Source organism: Equus quagga, chromosome 13, assembly GCF_021613505.1.
Source record: "Equus quagga isolate Etosha38 chromosome 13, UCLA_HA_Equagga_1.0, whole genome shotgun sequence".
NCBI lineage: Eukaryota > Metazoa > Chordata > Mammalia > Perissodactyla > Equidae > Equus > Equus quagga.
The window spans coordinates 106,283,377-106,297,794 of record NC_060279.1 but is presented as its reverse complement, the minus strand read 5'-3'; the positions used below and the strand labels follow the sequence as shown (position 1 = coordinate 106,297,794).

Sequence of the window (14,418 nt, the reverse complement as noted above, 5' to 3'; positions counted from 1 at the left end):
GCATGTATTTTGGTACAGGATTGCTGCCTTAGTATTTAAAATGTCCCAAAGGAGGACATGTATTTCAGGAATTAAATGTTATAATAGAAAAATTTAGTGACAGCCCCACTCCACCCCCCTGCTAAAAGGTCTGGTGATTTTTGGGTGAAACATTGAGCATATGCAAGAGACAGTATTGGTATTAGAACAGTGAACTAGAGCTCTGTGTTTCAAATCGGGTAATACTGCTGTTTTTTTCACTTGGCCTTATGTTAAGCATTTTGGGTTTTATCCCTTAGTTTCTCTGTCTCTAAATGCTGCTACAGAATTTTAGATTATTGTTTAAAGTTTTTATTGATGGGCAATTTAAAAACATTGACTAGTAATCTTTGAAAACTGTTATTTTTTAAATTGCCTTTTGAGTGTTTTTTTCCCCCCTTATTGATCAGTGTTCTTATTTGTTTTCTGAGTATTTTGTGAATCTACTGAAATAGCTCTAAGGAAAACAAATAATTTTTGTGCTTAATTTCATTGTTTTAATATTATAAACATAGTTTAAACTGGCTTTGAAGTACTTAAAATTTATCCTGATTCACTGGGGGTACAAATGGGCTGTTCAGAGCATCTCTTTATCCCAAGTATTTCTTCTTGAAAATGTAGTAGAAAAATATCACTGAACTCATTTTTAATGCATCAGAATAAAAATTACAGATGAAAACATTTGGAGATACACTGACAAAATAAAATATTTTCACTAGTCATTTTTTTTATTTTTGCTGATGCAACGTGGATGTTACATTGTTTTTTTTTTTGTTATTTATAACATTTGCGTATTCTACGAAATATGTAACATTGAAAACAGGTCTGTAGATTGTACGAAATATTAGTTATCTTATATCATATGTCACCTAATAGTTATGAAGCGGGTTTAGTACCGAAGTATGAATCGGAAAGCTGTAATTTGTTCTGCGGTTATCAGCCTGCGTTAGAGGGTTGTGATAAAGTGTGCTGCTTAAAAACTAGCATTCACATCTCTGTGCATTTGACAAATAAAAATGTATATTGAGATGCTGTTAAATCTGTAAAGCCTCTGTTTAGTTTTCTGATACACTGACTTTGTAGCTTTGTGTATAGTCCTGTTTTTCATGAGTAGTTATCTGTTTTCATGACAGGTGGTCACTAACTGCCGAGAGAAAATCCAGCATTGGTGAGTGAAAGATGGTTTTATTCCATTTCTGAAACACTGATGGGGTCACCTGTTTGTATTTAAATAAAGTGTATGCTATTTTTTTTTGTATTCGTAATTGAATTCTAGTAATCTCCATTTTGAATGCTTTTGATACTAACTTATATTGTCTTTCACTGCTTACTGAGTTATATACATGTTCCCTGATTTCTTGAAGTTTTGTCACCATTTGTGTTTATTCTAATTGTCTTCCTTTTTCCTTTCCTTTCTTTTTTATTAAAATAATATTAATATCATTATGAAGTGGAGCCTGAGACATTTTTGAACCTGACTAATCATAGAGAACTATTTGGGGAATATTTCTTATATTTGTAGGAGAATAATAATTGGAATCAAGTGTTGTAAAATAATGATGGAAATATGCACAGATACATTTTCCTAAGTTTGAAAAATCTACCTGAGTGCTTACGTCTCAGAGCCTGCACTTTTTCAGGGTGCAGAGAGAAAGCAAGCATGTCTGTTTTACTGTGCTAATCTATAGTTAATAGGACAATGCTTGGTACATAACACGCTTTCCAACGTCTTCTGAGGAAAACACTCAATTTAATGGTAAATAAAATCTTATATTATGAGTTGTCATGAAGTCTAGCTCTTGATCTTTCAGATACCAAATTACAATATATCCATGCTGCGTTTACTAAGATTGTACTGAGAGAACAACAGGAGCTGTCTTGATTGTTGTCTGCAGGGTTATTGCAAAATTGTGGTGACTGCCCCTTTAGTGGGGAGATTAAACCTTTGGTTATACACCATCAAGCATATAATATTTTAAATTTATTTTAAGAGGCTTTTTCTTCATGCCTGAGAGATCTCCAAGGAAATAATTTATAGTTAGTGTATATCAAATGTTTTTTGGTTTAAATGCACATAGGCTGCAAGCAGTGGATAAGAGTGAAAATCGGTGCAATCTGTACACATCATCTTATTAAATTCTGACTATTGGCTTGCAGAAAATAATCTAAAACTAATAATATCCACTTTATAAATACAAATTGAGGGACTTCATTAATTTTCAGTAACCGCAGCGTTGTACTTGCATCCGCTGGTGGTGTGAGTCTGTCAGCTTTTCTGTAACGGGCCATTCGCTTTGCATTGTACGTTCAGTCCAGGTTAAAACTTGAAATGCAAGTCCTTGGCCGAAGGATCCACCATTTCCCCCCTGCTAGTTTGGCCTAAGTGATCCATTTTACAAATAATTCCCAGGACAAATTTTATTAGTGTGGACTTCTCTCTATTGGTTTTGGTAAGGAATTCAGGAAATTAGGAAAAGGTTGAATTCATGCAGAACAGATTCTAATTTACACGAGTGTGTGAATAACAACTTGCTTCTGGTTTGTTTTGTAAGATTCTTTCCCTGTTAGACTGAGAATTCTTTAAGCCCAAGGAGCATGTTTTCATCCTTTTATCCACAGCACCTCCTACTGTGTTTGGCATATTATGGGCACTTCATAAATGTTTGAGTAAATGAAGACAAGAATGCGTAATCATTTTATATGTAACAGTTTACAAATGGTACAGTGGTGCCTAAGCCTGGTGACCTCTCACAGACAGAAAGGTGACATGTGCTTCAGGGCAGGTTCCTGTGACTCTCAAGCTCAGTTTCCAGTTTTCCAAAGCTCTCCAAACTACAGAAGCTTAGCATATTTTCCTGTACATATCTTAAAGTAATATAGTGCCTTATCTATACATTAAAGAATTAAAATAATTTTTTCCAGTTAAAATTTGATTTTTCCTCTGAATCATTTCTGATAGGACTGAGGAGCTTTTCTGATAGGGCTTTCTGTTTGTTTTTAATGAGGATCTGATATTGCTAGAATCTAAATGGCCAGTGAACTCACCAATTAATTATATTAAAGAACTGAAACCAAAATGTCTCCATTCCTCTGAAAGCCAGGAAATTGCTGTTTGGGAGCATTGTAAATTCTCAAGATATTTTTATTCTCTTAATTCCACACACAGTGATTGAGTTCCTACTGTGTGTGCCAGTATTACGCTACTGTTCGGAATTGAAAGACCCTGCCATGGAGGAATTCATAGTTAGACACTGAACAGGGAAATCACAATAATTTTGTGCTATTTGCTTAGAGATAGGAAGCAAGGACAGAGGCTGGAGCCATTTTTAAGGGTGTCTCACACACTGCTTTGGAAAGCGTGTTACCTTTCATTCTTTTTTAACCCTTGGTGTCAGCGTAGTCTAAAATACAGTTTGTATAGCTAAGCTCCCTTCTTTGTGGACACATACCAGAATAGTAAGGAAGGGCAAAATAGATGATTTAAAAAAATACCTTCTCATGCTAGTGATGTTTATACTTGTTTGTGCTCTTTTAAAGTATTGTATTTAAGGGATAAGTAATGAATATTCTAGGCTTCAAAAATAATATTTAAAAACATTTTTTAAAATGTAGGACAGAAAGTAAAAATATTTGTAGAAAAGTAGGAATAAAAATCGCCTAGGACAATGGGATCTATCCCCAAAAAATCTCTTCCAGAAAAGTAGTCAAATCCCAGAACTTTGGTGAACTGAAGACATTTATAGTATTTATTTAGTTAATAATAGATAAAAAGGAAATGTTTGAACCTAATAGTTGAGAATTTGTGCAACACTTTTAGAGCTAGTAGTGGTTTTCAGTTTAGTGGAGATTTAAAAAAAATTTAAATACAACTTTTTTTTCTTGTAATCCTTTTTACTTAACTCAGGAAAGAAGGTATTATAATCCACACACTATTTTCTCATTAAAATGTGGATATGCTTCCCACTGTTTGATCCACTAGGGGCTGATTATTCTGTTCGTAGATTATTTGTAATTTTTTATCTTTTTAATTCTTCCCTAAAGAGCATAGGATTTGGAGTCAGACATACGTTTGAATCCTCTCATTTACTGACTTTGTGACCTTGTGAATTACTCAGATTCTCAGTTTTCTCCGTGTAAAGTGATGATGATACTATTTAACATGAAGATCAAGTGAGATAACGTCTGTAGAACACCCAGCCTGGCAGTCAATAAATATTAATAGTAGCTCTGAAATAAAATTTTAATTGTCAGATGAATAAAGACAAAAACAAAACAAAAAAGGCCAAAACTTTGTAGATATTCCTGAATGTTTTGTATTCTTATCATTATCTGTTTTATCATGATGGAGGGATGGCATTCTGAATAGTAGTATTTAACCTCACATTAGTGTTTTAAATAACTGTTTATTATGAAGAATTTCAAGCAAAGGTGCAAGAGTAGTACAGTGAGCCCACACGCACCCACCACGCAGCTTTGCTGTATCAGCTCATGGTTTCATCTAAACCATTTCATTTAAACAGCCTCTGCTACCCTCTCCCATCACCTCCAGCTATTGTGAAGTGAATCTAAGATGTATCATTCTATGTGGAAGTATTTCAGTCCATATCTTTAAGATGTAAAAGACTATGTGTTAACTTTTTAAAATTTGAATTAAGAAATTTTAAATTCGGCAATATATTTATATAGTTCAGAATTTAAGAAGTACAAAAGGGCACAAGTGATATGTAGTTTCTCTCCTACCCTTGTCTCCCAATTCTTAGTCCTCTTCTTTGTAAACAACTGTTTTTTACCAGTTTCTTGCAGATCTTTTCGGAAATTGTTTGCATCGGGGTGTGTGTGTGTGTGTGTGTGTTATTTATGTATGTGTATGTGTATTCATCCACATGTTTATATATTTTCTGCTCTCACACTTTTTGACAAAAATGAAATCAGACTGGACACCGTTCATTTGATACTATACCTTGGAGATTGTTTTAAATCATTGACTAACTCTTAATTTCATTCCCATGAACTTCATTGTGTATCAAATGTCTAATTTTTAGAGTTACCAAATAAGATTTGGTAGTAATTTTTTTCCCCCATAAATAATGGCCACACCACTGAGAGTATCGATTTTGCAACTCAAAGTACATCCTTGCTAAGGTGTTATATCCGTGATTTATAGCTCCTTAATAAAATTGCTCCAGAACTTAGTGGTGTAGAACCGCACCATTGTCCTGTGTGTGACTCTGTGGCTGTGCATGTTGGGCTGGATTTTGCTGTTGTCCTTCCGTTCCTCTAGTTCTGGCTCACTTGGGTAGGTGGAGTCTTTTGGTGCCTGGGTCAGCTGGGTTGTCCACAATGGCTCACCCACCAGTCTGGTGGCTGGTGCTGGCTGTTAGCTGGGCCTCTCTGCATGTGCTCTTTTGTCCAGCTTGCTTTACATGATGATCTCAGGGCAGCAAGGATGGAAGCTGCAAGGCCACATTCTATTGGTCAAAGGAACTCACAAAGCCAGCCCAGATTCTAAAGGTGGGGAATTAGACTCTACCTGTTGGTAGGAGGAGTGACAAAGGATTTGTGGTCATTTTTTGAGGCTGGCCTGGTGGCACAGCGGTTAAGTTCGCACGTTCCGCTTCGGTGGCGTGGGGTTCGCTGGTTCGGATCCCGGGTGCAGACCTAGCACCGCTTGTCGAGCCATGCTGTGGTGGGTGCCCCACATATAAAGTAGAGGAAGATGGGCATGGATGTTAGCTTAGGGCTAATCTTCCTCAAAAAAAAAAAAAGTCATTTTTATTGCACTATAGATGACTTCTATTGAATGTGTCCCACGAAGAAAAAGAAGTCTCATGACTTGTGTTGATGTGTGAGAATTAAATGAAATATGGCATATGATGTCTGGCACATGGAAGTCATCTGTATGTTAGGCATTATTTATAATCATGAATTGTATAAAGCAAGCAAATTCCTTGCTTCCTTCAAATCATCTTAAAAGAGTTTTAGGAGCTGACCTGGTGGCATAGTGGTTAAGTTCATACGCTCTGCTTTGGTGGCCTGGAGTTCATGGGTTTGGATCTTGGGCACAGACCTACACTTCACTTGTCAAGCCATGCTGTAGTGGCATCCCACATAAAATAGAGGAAGATTGGCACAGATGTTAGCTCTGGGCCAGTCTTCCTCACCAAGAAAAAGAGTTTTAAGTAGTAAAGATATCTATGAAATCACCTGAAGCAGACTTATATAGAAAATATAGAAAAAGATACTTTATATTGTTCAAATGTTTAATTTTGGAAAGACCCCTCCCACACACACACACACACACCCCAGTGGAGCAGAGATCAACTTCCAAACCCTCTGAAGATTTACATGCTTTTGGTGTTGGGATTTCTGTAGGTAGTTATGGAAGTGTCCTTAGGGGCAAGGGCAGAGGGAGGAATCCGTACGTACAAATCTCCTTCTGTCATTCTCCAAGTTCCTGCATAGGTTTTGATGGTGTTTTAAGTACATGGATTGGGAGGTTAAGTAAGTTTTAGAATTTTTGTATTTGATGTTTCACAGCAAATTAAGATGCGAAAAAAAAAAAGATTCAAGTTGAATTTTTTTTTCTTTTAAAGATTGGCACCTGAGCTAACATCTGTTGCCAATCTTCCTATTTTATTTTTTTCTCCCCAAAGCCCCAGTAACATAGTTGTGTATTATAGTTGTAAGTCCTTCTCTTTCTTCTGTGTGGGATGCTGCCACAACATGGCTTGATGAGCAGTGTGTAGGTCTGCACTCAGGATCTGAACCCACAAACCCTGGGCCGCCGAAGCGTAGTGTGCGAATTTAGCCCCTATGCCATCGGCTGGCCCCTAAGGATGATATTTTTAAAAATGAAGTCTGAATTAGGTTTTGAATTTTTTATTCTGCCTATAAATGAATGCATACTTATTTGTAGAACGATTGAAATAAGAAAAGAATAAGGAGGGGCCAGCCCCATGGCTGAGTCGTTAAGTTCGAGTGCTCTGCTTCAGCAGCCCAAGGTTTCGCTGGTTTGGATCCTGGGCGCGGGCATGGCGCCGCTCATTAGGCCATGCTGAGGTGGCGTCCCACATGCCACAACTAGAAGGACCCACAACTAAGACATGCAGCTATGTACTGGGGGGATTTGGGGAGAAAAAGGAAACAAATAAAAAGAAAAGAACAAGGATAGATTTACTTATAATTCTAAAGAGAAGTTGATTTTCTCCCTCACTATTTTTAAAGCATTTTGTTTTATTGTCCTCAGCTTCTTCCTTCTGTACGTGTATTTTTGTCGCCACTATCCAACTGTAAATGCTTTTTTCTTTTTTTAAATTGTGATTAGAGTCTGTTACTTCTAGGATCCCCTAGCCTTTGTGTCATGGTTTTAGAAGGACCACACTAATTTAATACTTCATGCATTTCTGAAAATAAAAGGCAAAATTATAGGGGAATTTTTTCCCCCAGAAGTTTAAACTATTATAAAAAGTCCCTCATTACATCTCATCATTTAGAACATAGTTTTTGGTGTTGTATTTCCAGTGTCCCTATACTTTGGTTCCCAATTTCCCACGATTGGCTTAAGTCCAGTGAATATCTGGTTGATACAGCTGATTGATGCTACAGCTCACTTTGCTTTGGCATGCCTCATGATCTTTCATGTGTGTCTTAACTCTGTTAGGTTTGAGAAATACACTTCTTTGGAGTTTTTTTCATTTTTATTCATTTTTTATAAAATAAGAGCAACATACAGGAAGACTTTGAAGTACAGAAGAGCACTGAGTGAGGATGAGGGCGTAGATATTGTTGCAACAGTGCGTGACTGAGAGGCGGATCCCTTGGTGATAGTCCAGAGTGCTTATTCTTGTTTTGAGGTTCAAAGCCTAAATTTTAATATATCAAAGACAGATTGGGGTGGGGTCAGTATATGACTGAGGAAAACGTAGACTCTGAAAGATTGAGGCATGCGTACAGTTTAACTTTTTTACTAATTCATGTTGAGCTCATGACCAAATTGGTGATAGTTTTCCCATTTTTCTTATTTGAATTTGGTTAAAGATAATTTTGATGATTTTATATATTTGGTGGGTTTTAAAGCAGGGTTGCTATTTTTAACTGTTATTAGATCTTTTGAAAGAAACTGTAACCTCAAGGGGTCTATGAATGGGCTTCTATTGAAATTACATGTAAAGTGTAGGACCTGTTTCTCAGGAAAGGATCTAGAATTTTTATCAGTTTCTCATAAGTATCAGTGACTTTAAAGGGTTATGAATCACTGCTCTAGGAAAACATGTTTTCTGTTTCCTTCCTTTTTTTCCTAAAATATACTTTATTTTAGAAATCTCATAAATTATGGTTAGATTTAAGTGGAAACTGGCACAAACATTGAAAGCTTAAGTCAGTTATAAACTTATCACATCTAAACTAATCTTTTCTCCCTTCTGATTTGTTTTAGAAATATATGTCTCCCTTCTCATTTCTCCCTCCTTTCTGATTTGTTGTAGAAATATATGTCAGTTGTAGAAAATAAAAATGACCTGTAAACTCATCACCTAGCAGTAACTGAACTAGGCACTTTGGCATTTCTTTCACACTTAGAGTCATGTGTTTTTATGTAATTTTTACACTTTCTTACTTTGAATTCACATCTCATTTTATTCTTAGAGCAAAGGAATACTAATGACTGAGGAAACAGGTGCTTTTGGTAACTGAGAAGTCTTCAGTTACGTGTGCATGGCTCTTGGAGAGAGAGGCTAGAAGACTTCCTGTGTTGCAGCTTTGCTGTGTGTATCCATTGTGCTCTGTTTCATTTGTTAACATGAAGTTAAATGGAGGAAATCTAGTAGAATGTTAGCTGCATCTGTCTCTCTTTGGATAATTTTGTTTCATTACCTTTTAAAACATTATGAGTTTTTATATTTAGGTTCGTCTTTATATCTATTTGTAATAATGAAGTTTTCTGATGGACTCATAAAATGTAAAGAATGTGGATTATTTCGTCCACATCTTCTGATGACATAAGTTTCCTAGGTATAACGGAGTTGAGAAAAAGGACTATGCCACCATATTGCCTGAATTTTATAGTAGATTTAATTTGACTGAATAGTATTTTGCCATGACCATTAAAAAGAAAAGAATGCTATTGATTTAATACAGATACATTTAAATTTTTAATAGGCTCCCCTTCCCACCAAACTGCAGAAAGCACAACAATGTAGATCCTTCTTTCAAGAATGTTTTTATTGTTTAATATAACCATAGCAATTTGTTTAGACTGTTTGAGGATCCTTTGAAAAAAATCATTATCATTCTTTCCTTTAGTAATGAGAAGACTTATCTCTTTCCCTCTTTATAATCCATTCCTGAATTTAATATTATTCTCTTTTCTTAATTTTAGAGGTAAAAACTCAGGCATCCATCAAGCCAGTGTGTCTTTAACAAAGAAGCATTGCAAAAAAAAAAAAAAGTCATGCTATATTTGAGTGACAACCCCTGCAGCATATGGCATGAGGCCTGGCTGCAGAGGAGGCACTCAGTAAGTGGTGAATTGACTTGAAACAAAGGTTTTCCTGGGTTCTTAATAGAAAGTTCGAGAGTGGGTATGATGGACTAAAAATCAGTTCTAAAGATTGTATATTTACTCATGTATATATTCCAAAATCTTAAGGTTTTATAATTTCTCAAATTAAAAGCTAAAAAAGAAAGAAAAAAATTAACTCTGTGTCAGATTAACCCAGATTTTAACACTAATGTAAAGCACTTTTCCTTTTTTCCCTTTTAAGCCTCTCTCGGTGTTTCCTGCTTTTTTCTTTAGGATATTAGGTAAAGGGAAAGAGAATGATAGGAGAGTGAAAAAAAAAAGACCTCAATGTCAGTATTTTTTGCCTATTCCAATTTCCTACTTTAAAGTGAAAATTAGCAAAATCTAATTTGAATGAGTGATTTAAGTTTTATTTCCCTTTTTTAGTTCTTAAAGCTAGAAATTGGAGTCTTTATCACTTGCCTCAAACAAGGGATAATAGAACTTTTTTTCTTTACAAAGATTTTTTGTCAGTTGCATTTAAGAAGAGGATTAAAAATACGGAGTTTTTCTCATATTCCCCAATCTCCTTTTAAATATTCTATGATGAAAATCTTGAAACATACAGAAAAGTTGAAAAAATTGTACAGGTGAACCTTGAGCACATCTGTCCATACCTCAACCCATCAATCTCTTTTTTCTGATGCATTTCAAAGTAGTGGACATGACTGCACTGCACCCGTAAATACTGGAGCGTACACATCGTTTAACTTGCCTTCTCTCCTGCTTTTTACAAATAGAAGGTGTTTCCCATGAGATGTGTCCTGATCTTCATCCTTAAAGTTGAGGCTAATTTGTAGCTATGTTATGATGTCTTTCTTTGCTGCTTCTTTTTAAAACAAAAGGTACACGTGATTAGCAAGGTTCCAAAGAACATTGTCAAAGTTTCTTATATGTTCTAGAGCAGCGCTCTAGTTCTTATTTTCTCTAAGAGACATTGCATGAGGATACTGGATGCAAGTTAAATCCTACTTATTGGATAATTTTTTAAAATTAAGAATTGAAGGCTGACCTAATCTTTAAGGATCAGATGTGGTGAAGCCAAACAGGGAAGTCCATATATTATAAACAAGTAGGCTTGAGGGGTTTATCCTGACTGTACCTGGGTTCTGTTTTCCATTTGAAAAAAATTATTTTAAACAGTTGCCTCTTTTGACTACATACTTTAATGACTACAATGCCCAAAAATTAGTTACATGTTTCTAAGTAGTAAAACAGGAAAATTTTTGTTCTAATTTTGGTGCAGATAAGGTCGTGTACATATCTCTGTAACACTTAACAGTGGTTCTTAGAATCATTTTCGGATTTTCTGCTGCATAGGCTGTGTGATCTTTAATGAGATTCTTTAAGCCCTAAATACTTGGAGGACTATTTGGGGATAACTCTTTGACCAAGCCCTTGATCCCGACTATTTCCACTAGTGGGACCTTTAGAGAGAGTTCCTCAAGTCATCATTTCTCCCAGAGACTCTCCTTCCCTCCCTCCAAAAGGATTTCTGCATGGCTTAAAATCTTCTCCTTTCTTTTTATATATTTAGAAAATTCAAAATTTAGAAATAGTAGCTCCAGTCTGATGATTCTCCAGTATGTCCATATTATTGTTCTAGAGAGAATTATTGATAAGTTTAAAACTGAATGTACTTGATTTGGAATACTGATACTGATCTCTTATATTACTTCAGGTTGAAATTACTGTTCTTTTAATATACAAAAAGAGATGTTTTGTTAAAAGTCCTCCCTTTCCAGAAATAGTTAGCAAAATAAGACATTGAATGCTATTTTTTCTTTTTGGTGAGGAAGATTGGGCCTGAGCAAAACATCTATTGCCACTCTTCCTCTCTTTGTTGTGGAAGACTGGCCCTGAGCTAACCTCTGTGCCAGTCTTCCTCTATTTTGTATGTGGGACGCCGCCACAGCATGGCTTGATGAGCAATGTGTAGGTTTGTGCCTGGGATCTGAACCTGCAAAACCCGGCCTGCCAAAGCTGAGTGCGCAAACTTAACCACTGTAACACTGGGCTGGCCCCTAAATGCTAATTTTAATACCAGCTTTTTAACAATTGTAGGGACATTTAGACATCTAAGCTGATGTATAGTCCTTGAGCATTTGTAAAATTACTCATCTGAAACATTTAAACTGTTAGTCTTCTATAGATTTAATAGGGAGCGTTTATGCAGGCGTTGCATCAAATCAGTTCTTTACAGACAGTATCTCATTTATTGTTCACACCACGCCTGTTTCCAAAGCCCCCTAAATGGTTGCATTTAGCTGTACTGTCTTTCCGTACGTTGTGCTGTTTGTATCAAATTGAATGGATTAACGGTAGTGGAATCTCATCCTAGTGGATAATAGTCTTTCTTGAAAATTTTAGAATTGGTGATTTTTGAGACTTCATAGAAAAAAGGGGTATTGGATGGTCAGTGTAGATGTTCAGTGCTGGGCAGGGTGTTAAACCCCTTCTCTGTAGTGCTCTGGAACCCGCGAGATAGTCAGGTGTCACTCCAGTTTTACCATTGAAGACACTAAGAGTAGGCTTCATTGTGTCTGCTAAGTGGTGGAGCTGCGGTTCACCCTCTGCTCTGACTTCAAAGCCATGTTCTTTCTGGTGCAGAGCTCTGTGCGTGAAGTTGTTTACCATTTTATTCATATAAAGATGTATTCAGAAGGATGATTTTTGTCTTCAACAAATAAAATAAAGACACTTTATGTTTATTTTTTAAAAAGGATTTTGGTGGAAAGTTTAAAAAAAGCACTTGAACTCTAGAAGATGAAAAGCCTTGCTTGCGAGAAGAGAGGTCAGAAGACCGAGGTTAAATTCGTTGCCTACCTCTCCTGATAGAGGAGATATGCTTTCTCTTAAATGTCTCTCTTTTCCGTCTTCCTTCTACTTTCTCTTTTGTAAGAGGAAAATGTTGATAAGTGACATTCACCACAGGAATATTTTTAGGATGAATAACATAATATATGTGAAATTCCTTGATACTTTTAAGATTAAGTCAGATGATTTTTATTAATTCTGCCACGATTGCTTTAGGGGAGCTAAGAAGTAAACCGAAACCAATTCCTTGATGTTTATAGAGCAGTCATTTTTATTATCTAGAGAGTGATTATCTATGTTGCAATTTATTGTAATTTCAGTTTGACAATGTCTACATGTTCTTTTAAATTACTTACTGAATTGGTGACCTTTTTTTTTTTTTTTTAAATTGACAACACCCTTCTGCTTTAAAACATTTCGGTGGCCTGTTTTGCCTGCCGCCTGCACCCTAGCAGGGACCCATCAGGAAAACTAATCTCCAGAGAAGGTTTGAAACAGGCTTCTTGGCATAGACCTGTTCGTTTCCAGCAGGTGTAAGACCTGAGTAGGGTTCTTGGTGTGGAAACATATGGCCATCTTTACTCCTACACAATTACATCTTTTGGTTGTCTGAAATTAATTTATTAGGTAGCTTGTTTTGATATAACATAAAACAGAGTCCAAAGCCAAATCAGCATGGCTTTTTGTTTTACCTCCACCTCGTTTCTTCTGTCCCTGGTTGACTCTCTCACCTCACTCAGTGGCAGGGTAACCCAAGGCTTGATGACTCCACGCTTTTCAGCCTCAAGTTTTCTAAGCAGGACTGAAGCATCTGGTAATTTCATCTTCATGGTTTCTTCTCTACCGCCAATGTTCATTCACTCAAAAGCTTTATTAAATCTCTTCTTTCTTTATCTTGAGTCCTTGTTTTCCTCCAAACATCAGGCCCTCCTTCACTGTCTCTTTTGATTTCCAAATTTTATTTATTAGTTCAGATGGTCATCTACCTTAGGAAACCCTAATTCTCAAGACGAGTGTTCTACTTTTAAAAGCCAAAGTCCCTGAGAGTCTTAATTTTTTGATAAATGGATGGTGAAATAAGGCCATTGCTAAACTTTGTAAAAACAGGATTTTAAAATTAAAATGTACTTTAATCATTAAATTGCTAAAATTAGGTCTTTGATTATTAGCTTGTCTTATGATATATAGCCTCCTCGAGGAATTGTTAATTTGTGTATTCATTTAGTGTTTGGTATTTTTGTCAACAGGAAGAAGGTAGATAATGACTATAATGCCCTTCAAGAAAGACTCAGCACCTTGCCTGATAAGTTGTCTTATAATATCATGGTATGTTTGGTGTGTTTCTCTTAAAGTAGTATATGGTTTCTTGTAAAGATATTAACCATGTAAAGTAAGAAGGTGTTTCTTTGCTTTGTGTGTATTAACTCACAAATCACTAAGCTGATGGACTGTATCAGAGGTGACTACCATAGCAAGGAAGGCTTGTTTGTTTTACCTTATAATAATACACTAATTGTAGGAATAGTTGGTAATTTACTACTTTTCCTTTTTTTCAGGTTTATATTAAATTATCGCATTATGGCAACATAAATGGCATAAATGTTAGCACAAGATTTGACTTTTGGTATGCAAATTTACTATGTTAGAAAACTGTAATTATGACAGAAATCTGGCATTTAGTTATTTCCTGTTAGCCAGAGCAGTAATAGACTATGCTGTTGTGTAATTCACAGAATTAAACCCGAGAATGTTGATTTTATATAAAAAGGTGCTGCTAATTTTTGTTTGAATGATCTTTACATCAACATAGCAATCTCTTTGTGTGCCCTGGATTAGAGTCTTTCATTGCATAAATATTCTTTTTCGTGAAGACTTTGTTTCTGATTATACCAGACGAAATTTTTTGTAAATGTATTTATTGTTCTTTATTATACTAGCCCAAGTATTTTGTAAATCTTGTAGACTCATTAAAGCCATTTATTTAATTCTTACTGTGCAAAAGAAATTTGGCTAGGGCTGGCCCC

The 14,418-nt window shown here is 35.8% G+C and overlaps 1 protein-coding gene across 1 annotated transcript in view; it reads left to right on the top strand.

Moving 5' to 3' along the window:
* Positions 1 to 14,418, top strand: part of URI1 (URI1 prefoldin like chaperone) — a 68,496-nt gene that overhangs the window by 25,453 nt on the left and 28,625 nt on the right. Inside the window, exons 2-3 of the mRNA XM_046682472.1 lie at positions 1,152 to 1,186; positions 13,642 to 13,720. Coding sequence (XP_046538428.1) covers positions 1,152 to 1,186; positions 13,642 to 13,720 — 114 coding nt within the window. The remainder of the gene's footprint in view (positions 1 to 1,151; positions 1,187 to 13,641; positions 13,721 to 14,418) is intronic.